This window comes from Pan paniscus, chromosome 13 (genome assembly GCF_029289425.2).
Source record: "Pan paniscus chromosome 13, NHGRI_mPanPan1-v2.0_pri, whole genome shotgun sequence".
Lineage (NCBI taxonomy): Eukaryota > Metazoa > Chordata > Mammalia > Primates > Hominidae > Pan > Pan paniscus.
Genome location: NC_073262.2, coordinates 73442457 through 73464803, shown reverse-complemented (window position 1 = coordinate 73464803; position 22347 = coordinate 73442457). Strand labels below are relative to the sequence as shown.

Sequence of the window (22347 nt, the reverse complement as noted above, 5' to 3'; positions counted from 1 at the left end):
TTCCAGCATTGCTCTTATATCATCCAGTTTTGTTTTTATTATTTTTGTTATACTTTTCTTGTTACAAAATAATACATCTTTTTTTATGTAGGAAATTTAAAAGCTAAATACACACATTCTGTCCCCAATTAAGAAGCACTTAATTTCTACCATCTATGAAAAATAAACACATTTATTTTTAACATCTTCATGTATATTCTTTCAAGTATTATTTTCCATAAATTAACACATGCATTTACAACATTTAAGATTATTTAGTAACTTAAGAAAAATAAACCATGGATTGTGATCATTTTCTCCTCATGGCATGAAATATTCTTACGTATTTTTTACTTACTTAGGCTACAATTTACTAAACTAATCTTCTATTATAGCTATTTAGACTGCTTCCATTAAAAATATGCACAAAAAAATCCCCTATACTTTGATGATTGTTCTTGCTTGTGTGTGACAAATTCTGAACCACATGCAGGTATATGAGTTTTATTCTGTAAGAGACAGAGGCATATAGTAATATAAAAGAGACCTTTCTCATATACTTCCAGATATTTGATAAATACCCAGACACTGTTTTCAGAAGTAGTTCTCTACCAGTTTTCTCAATTTCTCCCATGGGTTAAAAAAAATTTTATTTCTAATGTAAATATAACTCTTCCAGAGATTTTTCTATAAGTCATTAATTTCATCAAAATTCTCATTCACATACTAATTATTTATTTTATTTTATTTTTATTTTATTTTATTTATTTTTTTATTTTTGACACAGAGTCTCGCTCTGTCGCCCAGGCTGGAGAGCAGTGGCGTGATCTCAGCTCACTGCAAGCTCTGCCTCCCGGGTTCACGCCATTCTCCTGCCTCAGCCTCTGGAGTAGCTGGGACTACAGGCGCCTGCCACCATGCCCAGCTAATTTTTTTTTTTTTTTTTTTAAGTAGAGACGGAGTTTCACCATGTTAGCCAGGATGGTCCCAATCTCCTGACCTCGTGATCCGCCCGCCTTGGCCTCACATACTAATTAATATGGATAAATGCATGCTCAGTTAAGGTTTGACTGCTGTACCATCTGACACTTCTCTGAAATTAAAGGTATAAAGTTACTAACCCATCATCATGAGGGTAAAATTTTGACATTATCTTAACCCCCTGCCCATGCTATGTTAAACCTAAACATGGTAGGTTCAACTCATGCAATAGAATTCTTATATTTTCAAAATCTATTCTTGTCTAGGTTAAACATGGTATGGTCTTAAACATGGTATGTTCAACTCATGCAATAGAATTCTTATATTTTTAAAATCTATTCTTGTCTAGGTTAAGACATTTTCATTTTCTTTCCTATTTGTGGTTTTCTTCCATTTTAATTATGATATTTAGTGGTTTATATCTATGTCATCCTTTTTTCAAATACCCAACTCTTGATACATTAATTTGGTTTTTAGTTTGAATTAAAGTTTATTTTTCTTGTTTTATGTTTATTTTATTTTTCTAGTTTCTGGCATTAATATTTAGTTCATTTATTGTCATTCTTCCTTGAATCATCATCATTATCATCAAAGCTTTGAAATTTTAAGCTTATTTCAAAATTTTAATAATTAGTGTTGTGGTGATTACTATTTTCCAAATAGTTTTTAAGTTTTTTTTTTTTTTTTTGAGATGGAGTCTTGGTCTGTTGCCCAGGCTGGAATGCAGTGGTGCAATATCAGCTCACTGCAACCTCTGCCTCCTGGGTTCAAGTGATTCTCCTGCCTCAGCCTCCTGAGAAGCTGGGATTACAGGCATGCACCACCACACCTGGCTAATTGTTTGTATTTTTATTTTTATTTTTTGGAGGCAGAGTCTTGCTCTATCCCCCAGGCTGGAGTGCAGTGGCACCATCTCGGCTCACTGCAATCTCCGCCTCCCAGGTTCAAGAGATTCTCCTGCCTCAACCTCCTGAGTAGCTGGGATTATAGGTGCCTGCCACCATGCCTGGCTAATTTTTGTAGTTTTAGTAGAGACAGGGTTTCACCATGTTGTTCAGGCTGGTCTTGAACTCCTGACCTCAGGTGATCCGCCTGCCTTGGCCTCCCAAAGTGCTGGGATTACAGGTGTGAGGCATCGCGCCTGGCTGTTTGTATTTTTAGTAGAGATGAGATTTCATCATGTTGGCCAGGCCGGTCATGAACTCCTGATGTCAAGTGATTCTCCTGCCTAGCCTCCCAAAGTGCTGGGATTACAGGCATGAGCCACCGCGCCCAGCTGAAGTTTATTTTTTATTTTTCATTTTTCTTTTACATTCATGCCATTTAGAAAAATATTTTTTAGTTTTAAGTGGTTTTAATTTGTTATTGTTATTTTTGTTGTTAATGCCTAGTTTAATTGAGCATGGACAGAGAATGTGATCAGTAAAATATGCAGCTATTTTTATATTTTTAAAATCTATTGTGAAAAATTTAAATATACACAAAAGTAGAGAGAATAGTAAAAGAAATCCAATTTCCCAATTCTCAGCTTCAAAATTTGGGTTCCACCAATATCACCACACACTCTTTCCCCACCTCTGTCTGGATTATTTTAAAGCACTTTACAGATATCATCTCATTTTACATTACTATAAAACCCAATCAAAATATTACTATCATACCTAAACATTTAGGAATTTCTTAATATTATCTAATATGTAGTCTATTTAATGAAGCATTATATTAATACTAGCCTCAGAAAAAGAAAAGAAGTATGGAATCAATTTCAGACTCCCTTGTATTGACCTATTTGTTGTTTTTGTTAGCATAAAATATATTTCCTTTAATAGTTCAAAAGGCAGTAAAATTAAGAAATTCTTGCAATGGATGTTTTGCAGAAGCCCTTGATGAGAAGTATCTAACACTCCAAAATTAAGCTGAAGACAGGTTTAAAAAACTATTTGTGATATTCAAAATAAAGAGATGCTTAACAACTAAACAAAAAGCATAAACACTGATGAAATCTGACTGGAAAAAAATCCAGCTAGAAGCTACAAAAGCCATTTTAAAGATAAATTCAGAAATCTAAATTTGGTGGAATATTATATATTACAGAATTATTACTAATTTTCTTAGTTGTGATAAGGATATAGTGTTACACTGAAGAATGAACTTTGGAGACCCATGCTTGAGTATTTACGGGTGAAGTTTCATGATGTCTACAACTAATTTCAAGTATTTCAGTCAGAAGTATATATCTAGGATGGGCACAGTGGCTCATGCCTGTAATCCCAACACTTTGGGAGGCCGAGGTGGGCGGATCACCTGAGGCCAGGAGTTCGAGACCAGCCTGGCCAACATGGTGAAACCCGCTCTCTACTTAAAAAAAAAAAAAATTAGCCAGGCATGGTGGTGCATACCTGTAATCTCAGCTACTCAGGAGGCTGAGGCACGAGAATCACTTCAACTCAGAGGCAGAGGCTGCAGTGAGGTGAGATTGTGCCACTGCACTCCAGCCTGGGCGACAGAGCAAGACTCTGTCTCAAAAAATTAAAAAAAATAAAGAAAGAAGAAGAAGAAGTATATGGCTAGGCTATATCTATGCCTCTCCTATCAAAAGAGAAAGATAAAGCAAATGAGGCACAATGTTAATGAGTAGTGAATCTAGGTAAAGAGTATTCAGGTGTTCATTGTTCTACTCTTTCCATTTTTCTATAGGTTTTAAAATTTACAAAATTGGCCAGATGCGGTTGCTCACACCTGTAATCCCAGCACTTTGGGAGGCCAAGGGAGGTGAATCACGAGGTCAGGAGACTGAGACCATCCTGGCCAACATGGTGAAACCCCGTCTCTACTAAAAACACACACACAAAATTAGCCGGGCGTGGTGGCGTGCACCTGTAGTCCCAGATACTTGGGAGACTGAGGCAGGAGAATCGCTTGAACCCGAGAGGCAGAGGCTGCAGTGAGCCGAGATCATGCCACTGAACTCAGCCTGGGCGACAGAGCAAGACTCCGTCTCGAAAATAAAATAAAATAAAAATTAAAAATTGGGACAACTAAAAAGGGACTCATTGTGAAAACAAAAAATCTTATGCACAGTACAAAACAAGATATGAAAGTAAGCAATCTCATATTATCTGAATTTTTACATGAAAATGAATTAATGGATAACTTTTATAATTAAATGTTGAAAAAGAAAAAAACAAAACAACTCCAGAGAGTCTAGTTATGGTAGATAGGGTCATTGAATGCTCTACAATTCATGAATGATTTAGGTGTCCAGTCAAAAGAAGACTAAGTGAAGTCTTTCTAATATTTGGCATCAATTTTTCTTCTTCTTTCTTAAAAGCACCTTATAATATTAAGGAGGTTTCAAAATTTCCTATATATGCTTTATTCTAGGAAGGAAATATAGTAAATATAATATGACTGATTTCTTTATATGATTCCATGGCTAGCAATTAAATTATCTAAGAAGAGAAGTACATAAGCATTTTTTATTTTGTGCTAAAAATCTAATTGAGGCTTTCGGCCCTGATGGAGTAATAGAGAGCAGACTTACTGTCCTTCCTTAAACAACCATAAAATTAGACATAAATATATGAAACAACAGTTTTCAGACACTGGACAACAGATACCACAGGGCAGTGATATTTCTTAGAGTAGGGAAACAAAGTGGTTCCTATGATTGCCTCAGCTTACCACTTGTAGGCTGTTTCCAGGGGCCAGCATGAGGAAGAAAAATCTAAACAGAAACCAGTGATTTCTCTGGGTTGAAATAACATAGTTTGGACTGCAGAGATTATAGCCAAGGTGGCTATAATTTTCAAAAGAGGAGGGAGTTTCACAAAGACAGAGGGCTCCAGCAATCTGCAGAGGTGTTTCTTTGAGTCTTTGGCTGGTAATGATCTGCATGTGAGTGTGAAGAAACTATCTGAATCTGGAGAAAGAATCACTAGAATGAGCAGGTGGAATAATCACTGGCTATCAGACAGGGTTGAGAGCAGCTCATGTTCTTACCAGCCAGAGTGGAAGGTCCTCCTAACACGCAGCACACTGGGGAGAATCCCCATAAGGGCACTGCCTTAGTACTGTCCTTATGCTACATAAAGGCTGCCCCGGATGCTCCCTAACAAAGCTTAAAAGCAAGGGTCAAAGAGATACCTGCTTCCAAGCACCTTAGCTGTGCACCAGAACAAATATTTACCGAAGTCCGACAATATTTACAGAAAAACAAAAAAAGTTTGTACCCCAAAACATAAGATTTACAATGTTTGGGATTCAGTAAATAATTGCCAGGTACCAGGTGTGGTGGTGTGCACCTGTAGTCCCCAGCTATTCAGGAGGCTGAGGCAGGATTGCTTGAGCCCAGGAGTTTAAGGGTGTCGTGTAACATGATCATGCCTGTGAGTAGTCACTGCACTCCAGCCTGGCAAAGCAAGACCCCATCTGTTAAAACAAACAAACAAACAAACAAAATACAGGCATGCAAAGGAGGAGGAAAATAAGACCCATAAGCAGGAGAAAACAATCAGTAGAAACTGACCTAGAATTAACAAAGATGACAGAATAGCAGGCAGGCATGTTAAAACAGCTATTATATGCCATATGCTCAAAAACAGAGGTAAATATGAACATGATGATGACAGAAATAATAGGTATAAAAAATCTTAATAGAACTTCTAGAGATGATAACTATAGTATCTGAAATGCAAAAAAATATAATGCAGGATGGGATTAACAGCAGATTATAACTGCAAAGAAAAGATTATAAACCTGAAGAGATAGCAATAGATATTATCTAAAAAAATATGAAAAAAACTGAAAAAAATTTAAGTGGTATATCAGTGACCTCTGGGACAATACTGAGTGGTTCAGTGTTTCAGCAATTGCACCTTAGATGAAAAGAGGAAGAGCAGAGGTCAGAAAAAATATTTGAAGAATAACTGAACATTTCCCAAACTTGATGAAGACTATAAACTCACAGATCCAAGAATCTTAAGGAGCAGAAGAAATATGAGGAAAACCACACCTAGGCACATCATAATTAAATTGTGAAATAAAATAATATGGAAGAAAAAATTTTTATAAGACATATTATATACAGATGAATAAAGATAAGAACAGCAGATATCTCTTCTGAAACTATGCAAGCTATGAGACAATGAAGCAACCGTTCAAAGCCCTAAAAAAAAAATCTTGGCAATCTAGAATTCTCTAGCTAAAAATTTGTTTTAAATGAAAATGAAATTAAGACCTTTTAAGACAAAACAAGGCTGAGAGAATTTATTGCCAGTAGAACTGCATTATAAGAAATACTAAAGGAAGTTTTTTGGGTAAAGGAAAAGTGATATCAGGTAGAAATTGGGATCTACAGAAAGCTATGATCCAGAAACTGCACATATGTGGGTAAATATAAAGGACATTTGAAAAGAGATTTTAAAATCTCTTGACAAGAGAATTAACCATTAAAAAAAATAATGTATTGAAGGGCTTACAACATATGCATGGATAGAAGTAAAATGTATGGGAAATAATACAAAGGATGGGAAAGGGAAATGAGTGTCCTATTATACAACATACATGAGGTTGTATAATAATAATTAAAGGCAGACTGTGATATCACAACAAGCGAGGTAAAATTGTTTTGTTCTCCATAGAATTATCAGTAAATGCTTATGTATAATTTTTGAGTGTGTTGTTTCAGGCTTCAATGCCTTCACATATGCCTTTTCTGGTGCCAGTAATGCCTTCTCTTGTTTTAACAGATGAATTCTATACTTGCCTCTTCCTTCAGGTTTCCAAGATTCTATTTGTGTCTCTTCCTCTAAAAATCCTCCTCTTATTCTTTGATTCTCCTGCTTCTTTTTTCAGTTAGTCCCTTAATCCTCCCTGTTCCCAGAAAACTTAATAAATAACTTTTGTTACTAGCATACATTTCATCTTATTGTAATTATTTATATATATGCATGTTATCAAGGGCAAAGACATGTCTCTCTTATTTATTTCTATATCCCCAGCAACTAGCATGGTGCCCAGTGTATAGAAAGCTTTCCTTAAAGCAGTCCTTGAAGAGTTTTATACCAAAACTTCTCTTACTCCTGCCTCAGCTTTACCAAAATACTGCATGTCCCTTCCAGAATCTTCTTTCACCTCTAACCTGGTGAAAGTAGTAAGAGAGATAAGTAGCCAGGTAAGCATCTGTGTGTGGACAAGGATCTTTTTATTAATTTTTAAAAATGTTTATTTTTAATTGATATATAATATTGTATACATTTTGGGGGTACATGTTTGATACTTGTATACAATGTGTAATGATCAAATCAAGGCAATTGGATTATCCATCATCTTAAACACTTATCTTTTCTTTGTGCTGGGAATATTACAATTTTTCTCTTCTGGTTAAAGTATACAATAAACTACTGTTAACTATAATTTCCCTACTGTACTACTGAATACTAGAATTTATTCCTTCCATCTAACTGTATTTTTGTGCCCCTTAATGGACTTCTCTTTATCGCCCTTCTTCCCGTCCAGCTTCTGGTAACCACCATTCTATGTTCTGCCTCCATGAGATCTACTTTTTTAGTTCTCACAGTAGTGATTTTAAATCTTCAATCTTTAGTTATTTCAATATTTTAAAGTTTCTTCAATTATATGCACAAGTAAAACTTACTTCTGCCATTAACTCTAGTGGGGCCTGAGTATTCTTTTTAGGGTTACTATCTTCATCATCATCTTCATCATTGGTATCATCTTCACCATCATCCTCTGCTGATTCTGACAATTTATCATCAATATCCTGAAGGCAATATTCATTATTTTTCTCCTGCTTTACAATGACTGCATCTTTGCTCACTTCACCTAAAAGAGAATATACCTAATTTAATCAAAAGAGATAGAAAAGTTCGCAAATTAAATTTTGCCAGATCCTATTACTATTCATTAAACTGATATATTAATAAAAGTAACATAATTATCATAACAAACTTATATTCAAAACACTACATATTTTAACTCATTTAAATCTCTCAACATCAAGGCGGTATGTACTATTTTTATTCCCATTTATAGGTGAGGAAACTGAGGGACACAGAGGTTAAATATACTGGCCAACTTCACACAGCTAATTAAGTGGTAGATCTGTGAGTCGGTCTGGCCCTAGAGTCCATATTCTTAACTATATCTTGTACTATTTTTACTAATACACAATAAATATACTTCTATTAAAGTAAGTTTAAATCATCTCCTGGGGAAATACTACTGAGTGAGCCTGCTGGCTCCTTCAGCTTTGTGGAAGTCTTTCACAGTTTGAAATTGAACTTGTGTTACATCCACCCCACCTTGTATGATTTTGAGTGCCTGGGAAGTCTCTGAGATGCCTTCTTTGATGGGAAGGTAGCCATGAGCTACTCTAAATAGTGTATATACATTGTGTTAGAAAGAAGAAAATGAGGAAATCTAGGAGAGCTTCATAGAAGACAATGTTAAGAAAACACAGAACCAAAAAAAAAAAAAAAAAAAGGTAAAACTAATGACTCTAAAACAAACTCCTGACTCTAAACCCAAAATGCTACCCTGAAAAGGAATATCAAGTTCTTCCAAGAGTATGACGGTTGTGTTATTCAGGCCATCTGTCTACCTGTTTCTGGTTCATTTACAGTCTCCATCAGCTCACAACCACCCTGATCGTCCAGTGTGCACCTAGCCTGTAGACTGACTCAATGCACTGATGTCACCAAGGGAGGTCATAATGAGGAATTAGGGACATTTTGTGATGTCACAGGAACTGTCTCATTCACTTCACAAACAGTTAGCAGCATGAGAGAAGTTTCCTGATCCCTAGATCTAAAGCAGTCCTCTCTCCAGGAGCTGTTTATTTACATTATAGCACCTACCACAACCTGCAATTACCTTATGTGTTTGTGTTTTTATTTTTATTTATTTATTTTTTTGGAGACAGGGTCTCACTCTGTCGCCCAGGCTGGAGTTCAGTGATGTGATCTCGGCTCACTGCATTCTCTGCTTCCCAGGTTCAAGCAAGTCTTGTGCCTTAGCCTCCTGAGTAGCTGGACTACAGGCGCATGCCACCACACCCAGCTAATTTTTGTATTTTTAGTAGAGATGGGGTTTCGCCATGTTGGCTAGGCTGGTCTTCAACTCCTGGCCTCAAGTGATCCACCCACCTAAAAGTGCTAAGTTTACAGTGTTCGTGTTTTTAATTGTTTTTTCTTTTAGACTAGTCAAGTGCAGTAGTGAGAAGGGTAGAAAGAGTAAAACAAGGAGTTAATTCTGTAGCTATGAACAATCAACTTGGATAACTATCTTTGCATCAGCCTATTTTTTTATTTTTATTTTATTTTTATTTATTTTTATTTTTAATTTTCAAAAAATTTTAAACTTCTTTTTGAGACAGGGTCTTGCTCTGTCACCCACCCAGTGCAGGGACATGATCATAGTTCACTGTAGCCTTTAACTCCTGGGTTCAAGCAATCCTCCTGCTTCAGCCTTCCTAGTAGCCAGGACTACAAGTATATACTAGCGTGCTTGCCAATTTTTCTTTTTTAATTTTAATTTTTTTCAAAGATGGGGTCTTGCTATATTGCCCAGTCTGGTCTCAAACTCTAGGGCTCGACCTGGGCTGATCCTCTTGCCTTGGTCTCCCAAAGTGCTGAGAGTTACAGGCATGAGCCACTATACCTGGCCTGTTTTTTATTTTTAATAGTCAGCTGTCTGTCTTCTACTAGAATGTAAACTTTATAAGGACAAAGGTTTTCCCTATTTTGCCAACTTTTGTATCCATAGCCTCTAAACCAGTGCCTGGCACTCTGGCTTTCACTCTGGTTATTAAATGAATGGAACGTGTTAATGCTTTCATAGGTATTTTAATTCGTTCCAGGACTTAAGACTCTGTAATTACCATCTTATGTAATGCATATCCATGGATCTCATACCTGGCTGAATGTAAGAATCACCTAGAACATGACTTTGAAGAACTACTGATTCTCATGACCCACCCCAGATCTACAGAGTTGTCAGTTCCCAGAGGTCGCAGAAAAGGAGGGTTCAATTAGAAGCCATAGTTAGTTAATTCAATGAAACAAATGTTATTACCTGTGCTTTCTTTTAAGCAGGAAGATGACAATAGGTCAGACTGTAGATTTGTTAAGATATCTTTACTTTTGATACTCCTTGAAGATACTCTATTTTCAGTAGTCTTTAAAGAGACTTTATTTTCAATATTCTTAGAAGGGACTTCCTTCCTATATGTTAGACAGTGAAAAAATATTTTCTTAGGTCATAATTCTGTTTAATGCTTTAAACACAGACACTACATTTAATATAAACATACAATATAATATGTCAACAATAAACTAAATAGCTAAAATGTAGTATCTTCTTTGTGGAAAAGCATTACAAATTATTTTACAATGATTAAAATTCTATTGCTGACTGGCATTTGTTATCATATAACAATTCTTAGACTCTTTTCAGAGTTCTTTAACACAGAGCATTTAAGTAATCACTTATACAAATGTCTTTGGTACATCATAGTGATATGATGGAATAAAACTAAGAAAATTAGCCTCGAGTTTTTAAGTTTATAAATCGATTTTTGCCATTGCTAAATGCTATGCTTATGCAGAGTCCAACACTAATATTAGCCCTTGGTCATAATATAAAATAGCCTTTTTCATTAAGTAGCTTAATTAAAAATGGGTTAACTCTCCCTTTTAATCTTTAAACTTGAAGCTTCATGTTAGTAAATAACACATTGAAACAAGGAATTCTTAATGAGGTGCCCTCTGTTCACAAAGACAGCACCCTATGCTTGTGGGGAAAAAACCCAGGTCTTTTTTTTTTTTTTTAGACCAAGTCTCGCTCTATCACCCAGGCTGGAGTGCTGTGACGCGATCTCGGCTCACTGCAACCTCTGCCTCCCAGGTTCAAGCAATTCTCTGCCTCAGCCTCTCTAGTAGCTGGGATTACAGGCACCTGCCACCATGCCCGGCTAATTTTTGTATTTTTAGTAGAAACGGGGTTTCACCATCTTGGCCAGGTTGGTCTTGAACTCCTGATCTTGTGATCCACCCACCTCGGCCTTCCAAAGTGCTGGGATTACAGGCATGAGCCACTGTGCCCAGCCCCCCCGCTCTCTTTTTTTGAGGTCTTGAGAATCTTTCAATTTGTCTCCTTCATTAAGTTCTAAAAATTCACCTTCTAGTTTGCATGGAAATATATAAAAAGATGTAAAGTATTATTTGTTCCCCAAAGTTACAATGGCTCTGTTTTTTTCCCTCGTGGAAATGTGAATCCAGAACATTAGTAGTTAAGTGAGTGGTCCTATGCACTAATTTAGCAAATAGGTTGACCAGGTTGTTACATCCTTAATACTATGGGAGGGAATGGAATCTTTACTCCCCCAGTATATATGGCTAAAGCAAAACCCTTCTCTGGAAATGAAAAATGCACAGCAAAGATGATTTACTTTTGTTCTGCCTCTGCCCTGTTTGATCTTCTAATTGTGACAGAAAGCATCCAAGAAGAAACTCTACATATGAAAAGTTGTAGAATCACTGAAATATTCAGTTTCCAGGATTGTGAGACTCCTGTTATGTAAAAGGTCACCACACTAGTGATTACTAAAATTTATATGCTCTCATAGCTGATCTACATAAAAGGGCTTTGATGTCTTTTTTCTTCCCTGAATTAAAGTATTTCACTGAATCTAAGATACAATCTGTTTATTATAAGACATACCATTGTTTTATGTACACTAAAAAAGAAAAATATATTGCCAAATATAAGTGTAAGATGACATTGATTGTAAAAGGTTTTAAAATATGAAAAAAATGTGTGCTTTAGAATAAAATATGGCACTTATATATTCACTGAGTTACATCCCTTAAAACAGGAATTTAGCTAGTATAGTTCTGGGTATTTGAATAACTGGAAATGCCTATAATAATTTTAATGAAACACACATGGAGGTAGCCAACATACTCAATGACCTGAAGTAAATGGAATATTACTATTTGGAAGCAGTGAACATGCCAGAAAAATACCTATATGAGAGCTGATCAAATCCTGATTTTAACAGTAAGACATAAATGGCTTTTCTGTTCACTTTCTATGGTCTTTCTTGCACAGTTTCAAAGAATCGGAGGCCCAAAGGTCAATTTCCTCTTCACCTAAAATCTATTGACTTCTATTTGAGAAAGTGATGTTATTTATGGTAATAAAGCCCCTAACTAAGAAAAACAGGTAACCAGTATACTCTAACAGATCTGTTTTTGTTAACTACAATTACAATTGAGGAAAGATTTAAAATTTTACTTTATGCAATAATATTCTTTGGAAATGCAAAAGTCTTTAATTTAGTACTTAATAAAATTAGAGTTAATCAGGTTAGACATTCCATTGGAACATATTTATGCTAGAGGGCAGATAACCTAAGTTTTAGAATTTTTTCCTCAGCGTGTTGGGTATATTTAGTGTCCCAAAACTTCTATTGAAATAATTTTTTCAGGAGATTTCTATTTTAAACTTTGTCATAAAATGATTTATACTTGTCAAACATGGGCCTAAAAACAAAATTAATTAAAACTTACTTTTCTGAAAATGTTTTAGCTGCATTTACAGAGACCTGTGTTGGTGAGGTATTAAGTTTGCTTGTCAATCTTGGTCTGCGTCCAAAGAGGCATTTACTTGAGGTATAAAAATGGGAATAAAAAATAGCTCATTATTCATTTTAGAAAAGGTGATAAAGCATGTGATTATGTAAGAAAAGTCCTAGAGATACAATTTTTTTTCAAGCTCAGTCAGCACTGAGTGCTGTGGATTTGCTTCAGCCATTTTCCCCTCAATCTTTATGCTTGAAAGCTTGACCAAAAAATCCAGTAAGGTCCAAAATCTAGAAAACTTTATCCAGCATTAAATACATATTTTATTTCTGCTGCTGAAAATAGTTTGTTAACTAAAAGCAATTTGCTGGGTAGACAAAATCTTTCCCACATAGGATTTCTAAGGAAAAAGAAAATGTTAAATGTGGCATTTGTGTGCCCAGAAGTTTGAAACTTGTGGTTTATAGAGTCCACATACTTCTTGTGGCTGGGACTGGAGTGAAAAATACAAAAACTAAAGCAAAGAAAAAACTTTTAGTTTTCCCTAACCCAACCTAAATGAACTCTTTTGGCAAATCTCACTTGCCAGTCCGACTATGAAGCCAGCAGCAGGGTGGAGAGTGGAATGGAAGCTATGCTGAAAAAATTCATCAACTTTGCAGGTCAGTCACACTCTTCCCATGCAAAGATCTCCCCACTCCAATGTTTTTTCCTACTTGATCATTTTTCTCTAGGGCTAGCCCTGTTTACCTTCAACTCTGGGTGAAGTACCTGAGGTGACAAAACTACACACCTGTGAAGCTTATTGGCTACACTATCCACCCTTGTCCTTCTCTGAAAGCAAATTAAAGGGAAATGATCATTTTGACCTTGCAAGAAGCAGTTTGAGAGGCAGATGCAATTATGACTGAGATCAAGAGAACAAGTAGCCACTCTGCTTTTCTATTTTGGCCTAGACTGCATCTGATTTATCCCCGGGGTTTATCTACCTCAGGAGGTGGAACACCCCTTGCTCCAGTTCCAACACTGCTTATCACTCAAAGAACATTGGGGCTCATTGATACAACAGTAATTTCTTTTCATCTATGATCTAGTAACTTCTATTACTATTATTGAAAGTTATATTTCAAATATCCCTCAAAGACAACTAAACATTTTTTAGATTTTATTAAATATTTTCAACCATGTAATAGGATACATATAAAATTACATGTAGATTACTATATGTAACAAGGCTCTTTTTTTCTGGTTGATTGTAACTTTAAATGAAAATAAATAAGGTCCTCTGTCACTGATTTGCTATACATTACTTTCTCTTTAATATAAAAACATGTATTATATAATATGTAATATACATATAATTTACAACAAAAGCCAAGGTGGACATTTTCGTTTTGACAATATGAAAATTTAAATATATGTTGCCTAGGGTAGAATTTTTCCCAGTCAATATTTAGAATAAACAAAAGCAATATGAATTTGAATAGAAGAATCCCACCAGAACAGTACCTACTAATTTGTCAGTAATCCCCACAAATGTGTTTATGATCAACTTTCAAGCTGTAATTTTTCATAGAATAAATAGAGATTTTTTTTTCAGAAAGTAGGAGATGACTACAGGAAGGGCTTTAATAGATTACCAGAATCAGAGCCTTGAACAGAGCAGATATTTAAAATTTAGCTACTATATTGATATTGTACTGTGATTTTTTTACACTTGATCTTAGCCAAAAGGCTGGAAAGAATACAATTTTTTTAACACCAGTTTCTTCAACTAGTTGAGGTGATTATTTTCTTTATTGAGTAGTAACCATTCATGTTATAGTAAATAATTTGTTTAATTTTAAAGTACATATTCACTTGAAGAAATATTGTGAAAGAAATAAGTATCAAAGGGAAATAGGAATGAGCAATGAAAATTATGATACAAATAAAATACGGAATACAGGGTGTTTAAGCATTAAAAAGTAGAAGTGAATATTATCTATACTTCTACATTTTTATCAAAATTCATTTTTCATTTTAACTGTCCTTCTATCTAAGTAACAATTGCTTTGACTGCAGCAAAAGCTGAAGTGCTAATCCATGCATTTCTGGCCTTTCAAATTTAATTGGGTGACAAATGGCTGCATTATCTAGTTCTAATTGCTTAAAAGGCATGGGAGAGATCAGCTGCACAATCAAAGACATCTTCTTACTCTGACATTGCTTCGTTTGATTCAATCATCACTTTTTCTGAAAGAGAAAAAAATACCCTCAGTATTTTATTAACACTGATGTCCCTAACATACATTTCTAAATGGCAAATATTTAGGATTTTTAAAAGGATAGGCAACATAATAAAGGATTTAATTACTAAGTCATTCAATGACACTCAAGATTCCAATAGTCTTCTTACTATTTAGGATAAAATAGTGGCTAAACATATTCTTTCAAAGTAATAAATCATTTACCGTTTGGATCAAACATTAGCAATCTGCCATTCTGTTTGTTCTTTGCTGTCTAAAATGGAAGCAGAAATAAAAACTAGCATTATTATTTTAGTTTGAGATATTTGAAATAATTTACTAATAGCCTTTATGTAAACATTTCTACTAGCTAGAATAAGATACAATTTTATACTAAAGCTGGTTATTTAAAAACTGTATAAATTGATGCTAAAATAGACTCAAAACATCCTAAAAAAATTATATACTCTCACCTTTACAGTATCTGTCTTGTCTACAGAAGTCCTGCAAAAACCAAAATATTTACTTCATAAGTCTCTAAACACTTATATAGATTTAAAATACAAATAGAACACAGAACACAGTCTGTCAGTTGGGTATTAAGTATGTATTTTGTTTTTGTATTTAGTAGCATTATTTCCATTCTAACTGTAAAACCTCATTCTTCTGGATTATGAAATTTAGTTTAAAAAAAATCTAGAGAAATTAAGCCTTCTGGGGGAGGGGGTGGGGAGGGAGAGAAGCACAAACGATAACTAAGGGGTACTGAGCTTAATACCTGGGTGATGAAATAATATGTAAAACAAACCCTCATGACACGTTTACCTATGTAACCAACCTTCACACATACCCCCAAACCTAAAATGAAAGTTAAAAAAAAAAGAAATTCTCTGTTATCTTTTTGGTTTTACATAAATTATCTGCCACATTCCAGTTTATTGGTGTCACAAAAATAAAAAACAGCTTTTAAGGCCGGGCGCGGTGGCTCAAGCCTGTAATCTCAGCACTTTGGGAAGCCAAGGCAGGTGGATCACCTGAGGTCAGGAGTTCGAGACCAACCTGACCAACATGGCGAAACCCCGTCTCTACTAAAAATACAAAAATTAGCCGGGCATGGTGGCAGGTGCCTGTGATCCCAGCTACTCGGGAGGCTGAGATATGAGAATAGCTCGAACCCGGGAGGCGGAAGTTGCAGTGAGCCGAGATCGCGCCACTGCACTCCAGCCTGGGCAACAGAGCGAGACTCTGTCTCAAAAAACAAAAACTACAACAACAAAACACCTTTTAGACTACATGTGACCAGAACAAGAAGAAATTCTTCCACAGTATCTCAAGCTATGGTATTTTTAATAAAGTATTATTTAAACAAATACATATAGAAATTACTTTTGATTCTAAAATATAATTCTTACCTCATAAGTTCTCATGTGTTTATTAATATAAAGGTACAATGTTTTCTCTATGAATTTTTACCTAAGTTACCTGATCATAGGACTGATTTTCGTATAATGTAGCCTTTTATATATCTGGATAAATTTCATTCTCATAGTTAAGAGAAAAATAAACTCTTACTTTTTTTTCAAGTATGGGAGCGGCCACACTTAAAATTTTCCTAAGTAACAATCCACTTCCTCACCCCTCTAACACTTGTTCCCACACCCAAACCAGACTTTAAAAATTATCATAATTATTACCTACTGAGGGATTTCTGGAATATAAAATTCAGGGCCAAGACTGTGGACATTAAAAGCAAAGCGTCATTATTTCGTATTAAGTTTTTATTTTTTTTAAATCCAACTCCTTTATATTGACTTATGCTCCTGAATAAAGCAGCTGTATATAAACTTCTGCCTCAGGCTTTGCTTTCTGGGGAACCCTGACCAAGCCAACATTACATATGTTAATTCGATTAGCTCTCCAAGAGGCTCACAGAGAACTAAAGTCTATCAGAACAGCACGGCATCTTTTGGGGAAACACAGTTGTGGAAGACCAAACTCTAGGATAAATGAAAGATTTTCCTCTGGTTATCTAGGGCAGCAAACCTCCAAAGGGGAAACAAAGCAATAATGAACTAAATAAGGCCTTAACAAAAGAAATCTAACATCATCTCCCCTGAGAGACACTTTCACTTCACAGAGTTCCACAATCCCCTAAGTACCTGTATATAAATGTGATGTACAGCATCACATTTATATTTATTAATAATATTATTTTGAGACAGAGTCTCGCTCTGTCACCCAGGCTGGAGTGTGATGGTATGATCATGACTCACTGCAGCCTCAATCACCTGGGCTCAAGCAATCCTCCCACCTCAGCCTCCTGAGTATCTGAGACCACAGGTGTGCACCACCACATCCGGCTATTTTTTTTTTATTTTTGAAGAGACAGGGTCTCACTTTGTTGCCCAAGCTGGTCTTGAACTCCTGGCTCTTAAGCGATCCTCCTGCCTGGGCCTCCCAAAGTGCTGGGATTGCAGGCGTGAGCCACCTTGCTGGCCCACCTTTATATTTAGAGCAGTCCTCTCCTTTCTAGCTCTAGGATCTTCAGGGATTGTAACATTCAACTCTTCACCTAGATGAAACATTCGTGCACATAATTCTCCTCCCATTTTCACCTGGTGAAAACGTAGGATGGACAGATCCCAGCCCTTGATGGAGACCCATGCTCTGCTAGGTCTGGCTTTATCATTAGCTAGGAAATGTCCATTTCGTCTCCTTTCATTACATTGAATTCCTTGGGAGGCAGTAAAGAATACTCAAAAGATGGGGCTGTTGGGCTGGGCGTGGTGGCTCACGCCTGTAATCCCAGCACTTTGGGAGGCTGAGGCAGGTGGATCCCGAGGTCAGGAGATCGAGACCATCCTGGCTAACATGATGAAACCCCGTCTCTACTAAAAATATCAAAAAAAATTTAGCCGGGCGTGGTGGTGTGAGCCTGTAGTCCCAGCTACTCGGGAGGCTGAGGCAGGAGAATTGCTTGAACCCGGGAGGTGAAGGTGAAGGTTGCAGTGAGCCGAGATCGTGCCACTGCATTCCAGCCTGGGTGACAGAGTGAGACTTCATCTCAAAAAAAAAAAAAAAAAAAAAAAAAGAAGATGGGGCTCTTGAGTGAAAGAGACTAGATTTACATCCCAGTTCCTGTCACTTCCCAGGTGAGCCTGGAGAAGTCACTTAACTTCTTTGAGATTCCATTCTTCCATCTGAAAAATGGGGATCACCGTGGTGCCACCTTTGGTGGATTATTATAAGGATTAAATGGGATAATCTGGGTAAAGTGTTCAGCAGAGCTTGGCATATAGGAAGGACACTGTTGAAACAATTCAATGTTTTATCTAAAAGAAAAGTTTGGAAAGATGTCCTATGGGGATGATTAAAATTGCTTAGGGAAGCAAAAATGGGCCTTTACTGTGATTGAGACAAGCAGATTATCTCTGAGGGCTTTTAATTAATTTTAAAAACTACCTAAAGTACTGATACTTGTTTAGAAAGATCACTGACTCCAGGGAAAAAGCAGACTAATTTAGAACACAGATAAAGTTGTTATCTTTTAACAGTCCTTGTGGCAATGGGAACAGCACAGTTTATGATAGTTCCAAATTTTCATGCACTATTCAATGTCTATTTAAAACAGGTATTTGGGTCAGGTGTTGTGGCTCACACCTGTAACCCCAACACTTTGGGAGGTCGAGGCCAGAGGATAGCTTGAGGATGGGAGGTCGACACCAGCCTGGGGAACACAGCAAAACTCTGCCTCTATAAAAAATTAATTAGCCAGGCATGGTGGTGTATGCCTGCAGTCTCAGCTACTCAAGAGGCTGAGGTAGGAGGATGGCTTGAGCCCAGGAGCTTGAGGTTACAATGAGCTATGATTGTGCCACTGTACTCCAGCCTGTCTCTAAAAAAAAAGACAATAGTAATACAATACCAGACATTTGATGAGCACCCACTACATGTCACATATAACTATTCTAAACTCTGGGGACACAAAGATGAAGATACTCTACTTTGAGAAGTTCAGAATCTTATAGGTGAAATGGGTACTAACTTCTTATATGTATGTCACAGAGCAAGCTTCAAAATACTATAACAAATGTTTCCCTTTAAGGGGCTACAATGTAATTTCCCATACTGCCCAAACTGAGGAATAGTGATTACCAGGACCAATCAAATTCTTTCTTTTGGGCTCAAGGACTGGAGATACCTAAGGAAGTCAGCAGGCAGTGGAGGCAGAACTGGAAGGACAGAGGTGAAATTGCCTTTGCAAAGATTATAACAGTGAGAAAATTATGAGTGACACAGATCTGACTTAACTGATGCCGTCTTGCTTCTAACCTCCTAGCTGCCCTTGTTCTTTCCTAGGTATAGGCTAAACTAACTTTGGGAAGAAATCACTTTACAGTTAACACTGAAACAAAGATGATAACCACCCTTTCCCAAAGCAAACCCTCTTCTTGCCTGGGGACCAGACTGCCTTTGCAGGATTAACAAATTAGCCACGAGATTCAGAAATTGTAGTTTAGGAGTCATGCAACCAGAGGCCACAAGATTCTGAACCTCCCCAATTGGTATTATTTGGACTCCACACTCCACAGACTTCAGGAAAAACAAAACAAAACAAAAAAACAAAAACACCTTTTATAAAATGAATTACCAACATTTAAAATTCAGATTTCGAAAAATTTTTATTTTAGATTTCTCTTGTAATATTGGAAGACATTACATGTTTTTCTTCATCCCACTTATGCAATTATTTTACTGTTTTGTGCTACTGGTTTTTGTAAGCTACCTTGTAGTCTAATAGGCAAAAACAGAATGAATAAATAGCTAGCTAGCTACACACTCTGGCCCTGCAACTCTGGTGAGAAGGAGAGACAGAGCTGATTAAGCACTATCCTCTATCCTCAGGGAGCTTGGTGGGGGAAACATTACATGATGCAGGAACAATATTTCATGGCATAGCTTCAAATGTGTATACAAATGGTGTCAAGGATCATCCATCACTTACATTCATTTTTTAAACTGACTAAATATAAATTTTATATATTTCCTTTACAGTGTAATATAGTGCTAGGATTCCAGACTCTGGAGTCAGGTTGTCTATGTTTAAATCCCAGTAAGTTGTGTGACCTTGAGCAAATTCCTTAACCTCTCTGTGATTCAGTTCCTCAACTGTAAAGTGTGGATAAAAACACCACCTACCTTATAGAGTTAAATTGCAAAGGTTAAAATAATTAGCTACCAATAAATAATAATAGTAGCACTCATCTCCTGCCAGAACTGCAATTACTATAACTCCTCCTCCTATACTATTGTTAATATTTACAGCTCAGGGAGGCCAGTCCTGAAGGTGAACTGTCACAAATGAAGCCAGTTCTAAACGCCAAAACTGGATGGGGCAAAGAAGGGAGAAAACACTGAGGATGTGGCTCCACCGGTGAGCGTAGGTAGAAAGCTCTGGAATTCTGGAGTGGGTGCAGTGAAATACCTAGAGATGCTGGAATTTCAGCTCTGGAAAACTCTTAACACTTAAAGAGAAATGCTATTGTTATTATTGTTCTCCAGAGATTACAAAAACCAAAACTATTTCAATTCACAAAAAACAAAATAAAAATTAAAAAATAAGTTGGATTTGGGGATCATTGTATTTGGTTTTTAGAAAAATGAAACATATTAAAAGACATTTCCAGTGTCCTTTTCAGATTTTTAAAAAGCGACTTCCAGGGTTTCTCCTAGGGTAAAAATAAGATTCAGCCAAGACACCTATGCCAAACAATAAATTGATCATTATACCATGTGTTACTTTAAATGCCACAGGGGCTCAGTGTAGAGTAGTCTGAGTAGTCAAAAGAACAATATCAACATTTTGGAAGTTTCAAGTCAATTTCATCATCTCATAAGATGAGAATAAGGCCCGGGAATATAAATGATTTGTCCAAATTCCATCGAAATTTGTATGGCTAGCAAGTTATATCTAGCTAGTAGTGATGTCTTAACTAATTTTCCAAAAATAAGTAAAAGAATTCCGGGCAAGGGCAAGGACTGAGGGAAGGGGGTCGGGAAGCCCTGGGATGGGCCGGGCCATGTTCGTTATTTGCGGGGAAGGAGTTGGTGCGTGTGCACCGGCAAGTCAAAGAATGGTAGTGTAGACAAGCCTGTCAGAATCGCCCAGTTATCTCCACACCCGTTTAGACACGAACGGCGCTTCCTCACCTCTTCCGACCACTGCGGGAGGAGGGTGCCGCGAGCCAGGCGCACCCCAGTGGCGCGCATCCTCCCTTCCCGGCGGCCCCTGGCAGCCACGGGGCCCGGGGCCCAGAGCCGGAACCAGGTGCGGTACAGCGGGCCGCAGGCTCGGGCGCCCGGTCTGGGGGTGGTCTGCTGTGGGGGCTGGGTCAGACTGCACACCGGGCTAGGGAGAGGGAGACCGGTCGTTGCCTCGGAGTGTCTTACCAGCTGGCGGCCCTCTTCAGCCGACCATCCGAAGGGCACACACCGAGAGCCAGCCCGGCTAGCTGCTCGCGCGGAGCTGGGGGCTCCGAGTCGGGAACGCAGCGTCGCCGTGGAGACTGCACGGCGCGTGGAGGAAGCTCGGGCAGCAGCCGAGGGTGGGGGCTGGGGGAATTGGGCGACGGCGGGGGAGGTGGCGGGGGCGGGGGCGGGGGCGGGGGCAGCCCGGGGAGCCACGGAGAGGCAGGGTGGAGGCGGGCCCAGGCCGTAGGGCGATGGAGGGCGCGGGACGGAGCGGGCGCGGCGAGGAGGGCCCGGGGCGGGGCTGGGAGGCGGGTCCGGGGGGGCGGGGCGGGGCGGGCGGCCGAGCTGAGGGACAGCCCCGCGGTTGTGGGTGTCCCGCGGCGCCGGAAATTGGGCGCACACACCCTCGGATTGACGTGCGCACGCGCACCGGTTACCTTCAGGAGCGCCGAAGAAAGAAAGAAGGTTGGAATGTCGGTGTCCATACCTGATTCTAAACGAGGGAGAGGGAAGGGGGCGGGGTGGCCTCAGAGTTTTAAACTTGGGGAGTAAAAAGAAGTCTTGAGTTGGGAGAGATGGGTGTCCCTGGTAGTGGATGAACAAGTGTCCCCTGCAGGACTTAGTCCCCCAACCTGAGGTCGCCCCAAGAAGATTATGGGTCTCCGGGGGGAGTCCCTGGACGCCAGTTTTCCCAGAAGTCAGATTCAAGTGATTAGAACCAGAGACCCGGCTCTCCCCCAGCTAGAGCAGCCCAGGTTCCCTCTAGCGCCAGAGCTGCTGCTCTGCCACGCCGGCCAATGGGAGGTATTAGTGTTTAAGTAACTGCTTGGGTCACAGTAGCGGGTGGGGAGCTTTTCTGTTACAGAATTCTAAAGGTCCCTCAAGCTTGGCTTCTAGGAAGGAATTGGTTATTTTTCTCCACTTGGGATGCCGGAAGTAGCTAGAATCAATTTGTTGCTAGGCAACGTGTTTTGAAGGACGCGTGTTTGTTGGACTCAAATCTGGATTCGACTTTCACATGGTAGACACATAATATCAGGTGTACTCCCTATTTAATCTCTGGAGTTGGTACCCGCTGGGGA

At 38.1% G+C, this 22347-nt stretch overlaps 1 protein-coding gene across 8 annotated transcripts in view; it reads right to left on the bottom strand.

The window, feature by feature from the left end:
- ERICH2 (glutamate rich 2) overlaps positions 1–22055 on the bottom strand; it is a 28537-nt gene extending 6482 nt beyond the window's left edge. The window contains exons 1-8 of one of the 8 annotated variants that reach the window (XM_063595439.1): positions 21898–22049; positions 21245–21758; positions 15268–15298; positions 15020–15068; positions 14765–14801; positions 12555–12650; positions 10057–10205; positions 7619–7806 (exon numbers count right to left, since the gene is read on the bottom strand). In XM_063595439.1, coding sequence (XP_063451509.1) covers positions 7619–7806; positions 10057–10205; positions 12555–12650; positions 14765–14801; positions 15020–15068; positions 15268–15298; positions 21245–21750 — 1056 coding nt within the window. In that variant the 5' untranslated portion in view covers positions 21751–21758; positions 21898–22049. Of the gene's footprint in view, positions 1–7618; positions 7807–10056; positions 10206–12554; positions 12651–14764; positions 14802–15019; positions 15069–15267; positions 15299–21004 lie in introns of all 8 variants that reach the window. The other 7 variants (XM_055108745.2, XM_057301434.2, XM_055108743.2 and 4 more) reach the window with 7 other exon arrangements.
- Positions 22056–22347: the final 292 nt, after the last annotated feature.